Source organism: Pangasianodon hypophthalmus, chromosome 4, assembly GCF_027358585.1.
Source record: "Pangasianodon hypophthalmus isolate fPanHyp1 chromosome 4, fPanHyp1.pri, whole genome shotgun sequence".
Taxonomy (NCBI): domain Eukaryota; kingdom Metazoa; phylum Chordata; class Actinopteri; order Siluriformes; family Pangasiidae; genus Pangasianodon; species Pangasianodon hypophthalmus.
In genome coordinates this window covers 13,970,159-13,980,530 of record NC_069713.1, presented here as the reverse complement: position 1 = coordinate 13,980,530, position 10,372 = coordinate 13,970,159, and the positions used below count along the sequence as shown (strand labels likewise).

At 40.9% G+C, this 10,372-nt stretch overlaps 1 protein-coding gene across 6 annotated transcripts; it reads right to left on the bottom strand.

Annotated features, from left to right (window-relative positions):
• Positions 1-110: 110 nt before the first annotated feature.
• On the bottom strand, positions 111-8,857 carry slc16a13 (solute carrier family 16 member 13). 6 transcript variants are annotated; one of them, XM_053233387.1, is made up of 7 exons: positions 8,408-8,854; positions 6,912-6,990; positions 4,934-5,167; positions 3,658-3,801; positions 3,309-3,565; positions 2,322-2,856; positions 111-1,561 (listed from the first exon to the last, which is right to left on the bottom strand). In XM_053233387.1, exons 3-7 carry the CDS (start codon positions 5,160-5,162, stop codon positions 1,233-1,235), a joined length of 1,494 nt encoding a protein of 497 aa, XP_053089362.1. In that variant the 5' UTR covers positions 5,163-5,167; positions 6,912-6,990; positions 8,408-8,854; the 3' UTR covers positions 111-1,232. The 6 variants fall into 6 exon arrangements, with proteins under 6 accessions (XP_053089362.1, XP_053089363.1, XP_053089360.1 ...); XM_053233388.1 differs by having other exon boundaries at positions 4,934-5,164; XM_053233385.1 differs by lacking the exon at positions 8,408-8,854 and adding an exon at positions 7,521-8,388.
• Positions 8,858-10,372: the final 1,515 nt, after the last annotated feature.

The following is a 10,372-nucleotide window of genomic DNA, read 5'->3' as shown; positions in this document are numbered from 1 at the left end:
CACACAAAACCTAAAAAAATTATCATTAATAATATGCATTATATATAATATGGCCTCTAAAAAGTAAGTTACTCGTTACACAGCACTAAACTCGTGTTCCCTGAATGTGCCTCTGCTGATGCCAGGATAAAGGTCATCTTCATAGCATGTCTACGCACCTACAATTCTGACTAAAAATGCAGCATTTTTTTTATTTTCAAGTAGACAGTGAATAAAACCCATATGGGAAAAGGTTTCAGTGTGAAAAATAGTGCAAATGTATGCTGTGACATTCAGGTAGTGCCATTCAGCTAGAATTCATGTGAGTACATTGTGTAAAAATATTTGTCTTCTTTTAAAAAATATTTGTCTTATTGATGCTGGTTTAGTATACTCTGGTAGCAAACTACTGAAACCTACAATGCTTCAAGTTCTTCTTCAAATACATACCGACATTTTTAATTAAAAAAAAAAATCCTTCTTGGTGAGTTCAAGTCTAGAACACTTCAGTGGATGAAGTGCATCACGTAGTTCAGTGACCACAATTACTACACAGTCATAGGACCCCATGCAGCTGCCACAGCTCAGCTGATCTCTGGACTGCTTAGGGGAAACACTGGTCTTTCCCTATGTGTAACAAAGAGTATACTGTGCATTAAAAGCGGAACTGTTCCTAATGTTGACACAACATGAGATACCCTTTGAAGATACAGAACAATGCTGTGTGTATTACAGACTGACACTATTGCTGGGCTAATCAGTTTAGTGAGAGCTGTTCAGCAATAGGTCCAATAATCTGCCAGCAAAGCAATAAACTGTCACCAAAATGTGATATGTTCCATTTTTAATGTGGTTTCTATGATCATTGTCGATTCCTATATGTTCTAGCAATTTCCTATATTTGATTGGTATGAAAGCCTATAGCACTGCTGCACATGAGTCTACAGGGTTGGTTTAGATGCAAACAATAACAATTAACATATAAAGATTGTAACAAAGATGAATTTGGTGTCTGACCCTAAAAACTGGCTGAGTTTTCTGGCTTGATCTTTATTCCTAAAGGGAACGGAAGTGGTATAAAATTTTTGATAATGGTAGTTTTTGTCAGGTTTACATTTACCTGCTACTGACAGTTTCTCTGTAAACGCTGTACCACAATGAGTTCTTTCACAGTAAAAAGAATAAGCAGCATAAAATCAGCAACCTTATTTAATATGATTCCTGTGGCAAGCCCAAACTGCTCCTCCAGCCAATCAGCAAGTAGCCTCGTCTTCTGTCTGGTTTGCACTGAGAGGTGTGCCTTCCACTTCCAGACTTGGTTCTGTTATATGGTTTTGAGAAGGAAGTGATTCTGGAATCCTGTCTGTGTTTTGTATATTCTCTGTGAAGTCCAAGGATAACACCTGTTTAAGTGGCTCATCTTCAGTGAACTCATTTTTGGTCTTTTTTGGGGACAGGGGTGGGGGTTCGGTACAAGAACAGAAATAGGGAAGAGTCGTTGTTATTATGGTACCCAAGATGAGAAATCCACCAGCTACCACAAAGGAACATATGTAAGAACCTGTGAGGTCCCTCAACCAGCCTGAGAGGGGAGCAGAGAGACACAGAGAGAAATAACTACAACAAACATCATAATATTCCAGTAATCACACACATCCTTAATTCAGGTAAAATACTACTGTGGTTACACATAGCTACAGCACTTAAATTGCAATAAATTCCCTCTAAATCATTTATGGTAACATTACTGGATACTACAGAGAAGATGCTAGATGATTTAAAAAAAATTTTTTTTCCACAATATTGTTCACTGTCACCAATTCTCACCCAGCCCAGGTCTCCACTAGGGCTAGCATGATACACAACGCTTGTAACAAACCCAACATATGCACTTGATTGGCTTGCAGTCTCTGTTGACAGAGAAAGAGTATTTAAGCCACCCATCCCACCCAATAAAAGACCAGAACCTTTGTTTTCTCAGTGATACCCAGACACTGGTATCTGTAGCATCACTGGGTTTAAAGTCAAGTCCTAAGAATAGAACATAAATGTGTTTGGTTGAATAGAAAAGCAGTTAAATCAGTTCAGGTGCCATTTCAAAAGCCATCCAGAAGAATTTGATTTGGGTGCGCGTGTATGCAGAATCATGTCATGCCTAGTGTGCCAAATAGACATTAAATATGTTTATTATAATCTAAGATTCAGCAATCTTAGATTATAATAACTATAATTACAGACACTACACTAGAGAGACAAATATCAGCTATTAAAGCAGCACAAAGTTTCTCCAATAACTAGCTGATACAGTGAACATTCTAGACGTCAAAACAATGGCTGATTACCTGACAGTGGAGCTCCAAGTAGGCCTCCGACGCTCTCAATAAGCTGCAGGAGTCCGAGTGCACCGACCATGCGTTCCATGCCCACAATCTCTGGCACCACAGAAAACACCAGTGGGGTCATAGCACCGGCACAGAAGCCATATGCCAGGCTGACTGCCAGCAGACCCCCATAGTTCCCTTGCAGCGAGCAGAGGGGCAGCAGCAGGAGGAACAGACCCACTAAAGCTGTCCATATGGTCAGTAAGTGGAGTGAGCGCATGCGCCGCAAATCCGAGGCCCAGCCGGACATCACACGACCCACAATGTCTGTCACACCCGTGCTGGAAACGACAAATGCAGCCTGGAATTCGCTGAAGCCCACAAGGCGGCTGTGGGCCACAAGGTGGACATATGGGATAAAGTACCCAGCATTGAAGCACGTGACGGCCAAGCTGTAGGTGAGGAAGCCTCGGTGCAAGAGCAGTGACAGCTCAAAATACTCACAGGAGCGGGAAAAGAAAGACATACAGCTGTCTGACACACTGTTGCTTTTACTCTGGGAAAGAGAAGAGAGAAGGAATGATAGCTACAATAGGCGATAACCATAATGGCACAGCTTCTTCTTCAGCTTATTCTTTAAACCATCTGTAAAACACTCTGTAATAAAGGTGAGTAGGCAACTCTACTCTGCTGATATAGGCCAGACACTCTGCCTAGCTCAGATGGGTATGTTTATCTAATGTAAATGGGTATGTTTTACTGTATATAGAGATTACATATGGACAGATTATACTTGTACAAAATTAATTAATGAACCTCTAGATCATATTTCCATGTGTGCACTGAAGAATGAGACGTGCCAATAATCGTGCCCAGGCCCCTAAACTGGGCCCACTTTTTCAAAAGAATCACCTTAACTTTCAACAAAAAGTCTCTACCACCTGGCCATAATTTTAGTGATGAACATTTATGGAAAGATAATTTCCAAATAGGAATAGAAATAAGTACCCTTTCCACAACTTTAGTGTGTCTGAGTGGTCGAATAAGAGCACCGCTGGCCACAATGTTGAGGCTGAGACCTCCGAGAATCAGAAGCGCCCCACGCCACCCATACAACTGTACCAGGTACTGGAAAAGTGGAGAGAAAGCGAAGGAGGATAAACCCACACCCGTGAAGCCAAGGCCCATGGCTAGAGAACGCCGTGTGCTGAAATACTGCATCACAGAGGCCACTGTAGGGGTGAAGACTAGAGCCCAGCCTGACCCTACAGAGAGAGGGTTAAAAGAGCATGAGGTAGGTACTTACCTGTGCAAAGAAAACGTATAAAAACTGTGCAGTATGTAAAACAGTGGTTACCTGAAATGAGTCCCATGGTCAGGTAGAGGTGTGTGAGTGTTGTAGCCTGAGAAGCCAGAATGAGCCCCAGTCCAGAAAGAAAGCCTCCCATCATAACAACAGGACGAGCTCCATATGCATTACATGCAGCCGTGCCTACAGGACCTACACATACACATGTATAATTAAGCTTATGTAGCAAAGACCGCTGACTATACTGTGTATAATAAAATAACAGCTATAACTCTATAGCTATACAGGCCCTAATAAACCAGACAAACACATGGCCTCATTTTACAATCTTTTAGTAAAGTTCTGTTTAAATGTTTGCGTAAGCCAAACTGAACCAAAAATCTTCTGCCAGATTTACTAAAGTTTCAGAAACACTGATTTTCTTTGTATTCATGTGCGTATATTCATCACCCACAATGTTCAACGCACATTCCCGGCACAGCTCATTTGCATTTAGTGACGCCCACAAAATTTCCTAAAAGTTCAAGTGCACAGACAGCTGGAAGCACCAAATGAACAATGAAAGTAAAGACTGAAAGATGAAGTGGAAATTATTTTGACTTGAAATGAACAATGAAGTTAAAGGCTGAAAGGCGAAGTTATTTTGGAAATTATTTTGACTCATTTCTATGCAAATAAAAATACTTATAAAATAATAATAATAATAATAATAATAATAATAATAAGAGCACTAAATTTTCCATCAGCTGAGGCATTTGTTTATGACTTACTGCTATACGCAGACAGACCAACTCAGCCTCAGTTCATATGGCAGCATTTCTTTTGTCATAAATATATGACCAGTTTAATATCTCTTAATGTATGGGTTTGTGTTGGCTCACTTTCTTTATTTTTCTAATTCTTTAATTAATGTGAAGTGACTGGTTTTCACAAAAGTTTCTTAGTCCGTGATAGAGACTCTAAAGCACTTCTATATGTTGCATTGGATAAGTGCATCTGCTAAATGCTGTAAACATAATAAAAATAAGCATTTTAAACTCAATAGTATAGTATTCCACATATAAAAGTGTGTTAATCCATGGTTTTCACATGGTTTTCGATTTGAATTCGAAATGATTTCAAGTCCACATTTACATTAGTTAGTCTTTTTATGTGTAGACTTACACACACTCAGGAGCATGAGTAGGATATGAACATTTATGATATTCATGAAGACCACATTTCCTGTGTAAAAGCTTGTACAAATGATTTACGGATAAAGCTGTTTGTATCCAGCATGAAAAAAGAGGCCCATGTTTGCAATTGCACATGTAGTTTCACTCACTAAGTAACTGCTGCATGGCCACTCCTATAGAGGTTATCCAGGAAACAGCCTGAGCACTCTCCCCAAAGTACTGCACAAACTCCACGAAGAAAACCCCCAGACTGCGGATGAGCCCAAAAACCAGGGCTGAAGCCATGAAGAGTGCAACCACAACCACCCAGCCCCAACCTCCATCTGGAGCTTCCACATGCCCAACTGGCTGGTGTTTTTTCTTCTGCTGCATAGCCATCACTACTGTGGAATGGGGAAGTGAAACAGAGAGAATGAAATTATTTCCACAGTAAAAGACCAACAGATATTTTAGGTAATTTGCTCATATGCTTACAAAGCTAGAGTGAAATACAGTATTTCGTTACATCATTCATTCATTCTTTGGGAAAGTGCGTTATAGCCATATGAGAGTCATTGTTAAAAAACTCAGTACACAACAAGAGGAAGCCATTTCATACAAGTCATACATGAAACTGTAACTGAAAATAAGGACACCAGCTGTAAAAGCCTAACTGTTCATATTTCTCACTAGTAAGACCTGGGAAATGCCATGGGTTATGAGCATATAGCTAAATTCGAGTGCCGACGCACAAAGTAACCACATGAAACCTGCTTTGTTTGTGTTTCTTTGTGTTCTCTGTGCACATGGAAAGAACCTTTTAACAAATTAACCAAAAATCTTCACATGACCTTTGTTCCTGTAGCCCCACTCATAACCTCTTTAAATGTTCAATCAGTTTAGGCCTTTGGTCAGACACTGCTGAGTGAAGTCCTTTCAAAAAGGGGGAGTTATGATATTGATAGCATTAGAGCATTTAGAATCTAGGCCAAAAACAGCCCAGATGCAGCCAACACAACATTTCAATTTCAGAGACGTGGTCTTATACGGTCAAGGCTGATCTGTGGTTGTGTTATGTAGCCGGACTTGGATGAGTTCATCACTGCCTCTGTCATCAAGCGGCTACATGAAGTGGCAAATGCGTTAATATCATTTGCTATCAGGGTGATGTGTTACTTCAAGTATAAATCTGTCAAAGCCTGTTGTCAGTAGTTTTTATTAATTAGCAAGGATAACCTAATTACTTAAAGATGCAGATGAGATTAAGTCATCCTGTCTAAAAGCAAGAACACATCTTCTGATATAGTTTATCCACCAAATTGAATCACATGTAGGACAAATTTTGAATTAAGCATGGCAATTTCACGGATACTGCCTCTACTGAGTCGCCTGTCCAAGCAATTAGTTTCAAGACAAGTCCAGTCTTGGTTTACTAGTAAATTTTACTTCTTACATAAACAATAATGTTTAATATTCATGGCACATGTGTGAATATCAAGCCAAGCTGTTACCTGAAAACTCCCTGAAAAACCTGTCAGCCACAAATATCAGGGTGAGCCATCTGTGGAAAACCTTGAAACCTTGATACAGAAAGTGCATCTACATTCACTAAAAGCTCTAAGTGTTACAAATTGGACAAATCTCCTGTAGTTTGGGGATAGCATTTTAATGCAGAAGAAAAAAGTCCCAGTTATAGAATTAACTACCTGGAGCTATGTAATCACCCCTTCATTTCATCAGCAACATAAGCAAGGCACAGCCAATAAACAAAGGAATGAGTTTACTTGAATTTAAATGTGCATTAGGTAACATTTGTGGGTAAATAAAGGTCTCTAATGGTTAAATGTGTGGAGGTGAATAAGATTTTATGATTTCTTTTTTACTCATTGAGCCCCTCCCCATTTCCACCCATGTACACAAAGCTCCTCCCCCAAAACATATAGTGGTTCAACTACAGCATGTCCCAAAAGTCTCCATACACAGGGGAAATTAACACTTTTTTTTAGCAAAATGTAACTTTATTTACAAAACATCCTCTACATGATTGCAATTTCTTTGTAAACAAACACAGAGTCGTCTTTCCCGCTCATGATGAACTTGTGTTAATACATCTGGTGTTAAGCATGTAATTGCAATGTCCATCACAACCTTGCGACAGCTTCCCGATCCAGCCATGAGAATGATTTCAATACATTCTTCTTTTTTCAAAGATATTCTTAAAGGCCATCTGGAAAAAAAAATATAATAAAAACTAAGTATGAAAAATTTTGGAAGACATTTTGCTAAAAAGTGTTCATTTGCCCTATGCATGGAGACTTTGGGACACACTGTAGAGTTCCCATTAGCTAGGACTGTCTTTACATCATTTTCAAAGGCACTCAGACATTCAACTGCTTGAAAGCCAAGTTACAACTCAATAACTATGCAACTTCTCATAATGATTCATGAGGACATGAAGGGGTGTTGGGCTCGTGTCTTTAAAAAAATGACCGACAAGTGGCCAATCTAAATACAGACATACATTCCGGACCGGAAGCAGGTTTCCTAAGTGCTTTTTTTTTTTTTTTTTTTTCAGCTACATAATACACCTGTTCTGAGACAATGGCTTAAACTATTTTTTAATCATTTTCCACATTTTTTTAAATTATTTTATTTCTGAAAAACATTGGCTGTTACACCTTTAACTATCACAGCTGACTGAATGCCAGGTGGTCGCCTCAGCTCAGACTCTCAGAGATTAAAAACAAGAAATGTTACCTCGCTGCTCTGTAGATGTCAGTGAGATTGCTGTAAGACAAGCTAGAGTCAGACTTCAGCACGGTCACATCTTGTCTCTGTGCGCTTGTGCTCCGTATTTACGACTGAAAACCGAACAGGACAGGCGCTTTCACGCCTTGTTTTATTTAGTCCTTATTCAGACAGTCACTGACCGGTAGTTTAAGCAAAATACAGGTACCGGTAGGGAAAATGACAGAGACGTGATGCTTGCTCTCCGTACGCACTGAACGTAGCACTGAAAAGTTGTTATTATTGAACCGCAACAGCAATTTTCAAGGCTAGTAAAGACTGTGGAAATTTACCATTAAAAGTGAGCAGAAGAATGCAGGTCTTGTTCATGGCTACTTCTACATTTGTCAGCTAAAAAAGCGCACAGACGACCTTCTCTACAACACGGATACTCTTATTTTGACACCGAGAATGTGTAGGCTGTTCAGCCGGTGTGTCAATAAACAGCGCCGGGATTTAGACTTTTCTAAACTGTGGTACTGTATTAGGTGTCACTTTATTACTGCTGGGAGAGACTGTTGTCCTGGTTTCCGTCATGCTGTCGCATTCTAGTCAAAAGAAAACAAAAGGAAAGCTTTCACTGAGCAGTTACCGGGAAGCTAAATTTGGAGTAAGGCTAGCGTGCAGGTACTAAACACTATCCCAATAAACTATCCCAAACAGCACTTCCCGTACCTGTATTATGACAGTCTGTAACCTCAGACTGATCAAATCTTTCCTATTAAAACCGAATAGACGCACTGCCTCGACCACCCAGCCGATTAAGCTTAAGATATCTTATGATAAGGGCACATAGCCGACGACATTGCAGTCACTCTTTATACAGCTGTTATTATTGTTTAAAAAAAAAAAATCACCTGTGCTTTTGTCGCCTTCACGTGCTTGTCTGGTACGCGCGCACATCTGGACTGCCACCGCGAAGCCGCCTCGCGCATATATGAAGTGTTTCTGTCACGTGAGGGTCTGAGTTATCACTGACTGTAAATGTGTTTACGGGGAACATGTAGAGCAGCAGAGGAGAATTATCATGAAGGTTTTGTAACCCGCTTTGTTAAGCGAGTAAGGTAAAGGTTTGTTGTAATTGAAATTAGACAATTATTACAAGAACACTAGATAGTGTGTAAGAATGGGTGAGAAACTAAGGCAGCCAAACCGCACGGGGGCGTGAGAGCTAGCTCACTTTGGGTTAACCCTAAGACCTAGGAAGTGTATGTGCAGTCACCCTAGAGCAGGAGCTGTATCTCTCTCTTTTCCATTTTACAGGGACCCCTTAACTGTAAATCATGGTTCACAGAACCCCCTGAACATAAGCCAACTAGTTAAATACTAGGCTCATTAGGCTATTTAAATGTGTAAAATATAGAGATTTTTATTCCTGAAATTCTTTCTGATAGAACAAATTATGTCCAAATTGACAGTATTTAAAGGCCTATTTGTTTTTGAGTCAGTGAGGTTTGGATTAAACCCATTCAACTCACCTGGGCAATTCAAACTGGTTAATAACTATAGGAACTCAGTAATAAATAGAACATCTTTGAGGGTGGGGTGGCTTAGTGGTTAGCATGTTTGCCTTACACCTCTGGGGTTGGGGGTTCAAACCCCAACTCCACCCTGTGTGTGAGGAGCATGCATGTTCTCCAGTGTTTCACGGGTTTCCTCCAGTACTCTGGTTTTGTCCCCCAGTCAGAAAAAGTGTCTATGGTTTGTGATTCTGTCCAGGGTGTTCCCTGAGATAGGCTCCAGGTTCCCCTGTGACCCTGTGTAGGATAAGCAGCACAGAAAATGGATGGATGGATGATAAGAGTGGGCTGTAATTTCCAACACTGACAAAGTATAAGAAAAAAAAAAATCACAGACCCCACTTTGATGACCATTGCCCTACAGTCCCTGCAACATCCCTCTTTAGACACCTGGCTAATTTATGGACAGTCTCAGCAGTAACTGACAACAGACATACACTATATTGCCAAAAATTTTGGGACACCCCTCCAAATCACTGAATTCAGGTGTTCCAATCACTTCCATGGCCACAGGTGTATAAAATCAAGCACCTAGGCATGCAGATTGCTTCTACAAACATTTGTGAGAGAATGGGTCGCTCTCAGGAGCTCAGTGAATTCAAGCGTGGTACAGTGATAGGTTGCCACCTGTGCAATAAGTCCATTCGTGAAATTTCCTCACTACTAAATATTCCACGGTCAACTGTTACTGGTATTATAACAAAGTGGAAGCAACTGGGAACAACAGCAACTCAGCCACGAAGTGGTAGGCCACGTAAAAACACAGAGCGGGGTCAGCGCATGCTGAGGCGCACAGTGCGCAGAAGTCGCCAACTTTCTGCAGAGTCAATAGCTACAGACCTCCAAACTTCGTGTGGCCTTCAGATTAGCTCAAGAACAATGTGTAGAGAGCTTCATGGAGTGGGTTTCCATGGCCAAGCAGCTGCATCCAAGCCTTACATCATCAAGTGCAATGCAAAGCGTCGGATGCAGTGGTGTAAAGCACGCCACCACTGGGCTCTAGAGCAGTGGAGTGACGAATCACGCTTCTCTGTCTGGCAATCCGATGGACGAGTCTGGGTTTGGTGGCTGCCAGGAGAACGGTATTTGCCTGACTGCATTGTGCCAAGTGTGAAATTTGGTGGAGGGGGGATTATGGTGTGGGGTTGTTTTTCAGGGGTTGGGCTTGGCCCCTCAGTTCCAGTGAAAGGAACTCTTAATGCTTCAGCATACCAAGGTCAATTTCATGCTCCCAACTTTGTGGGAACAGTTTGGGGATGGCCCCTTCCTGTTCCAACATGACTGCGCACAAGTGCACAAAAT

What these genes read in the sequence shown, in the direction of transcription:
- slc16a13 (XM_026935968.3), bottom strand. Translation starts at nt 8,453, where the DNA reads ATGTGCGCGCGTACCAGACAAGCACGTGAAGGCGACAAAAGCACAG. An exon ending in GACCATGGGACTCATTTCAG is followed by an intron (nt 3,566 to 3,657) that starts GTAACCACTGTT and finishes CTCTCTCTGTAG; the next exon opens with GGTCAGGCTGGGCTCTAGTC. An exon ending in ACACTAAAGTTGTGGAAAGG is followed by an intron (nt 2,857 to 3,308) that starts GTACTTATTTCT and finishes TCTCTTTCCCAG; the next exon opens with AGTAAAAGCAACAGTGTGTC.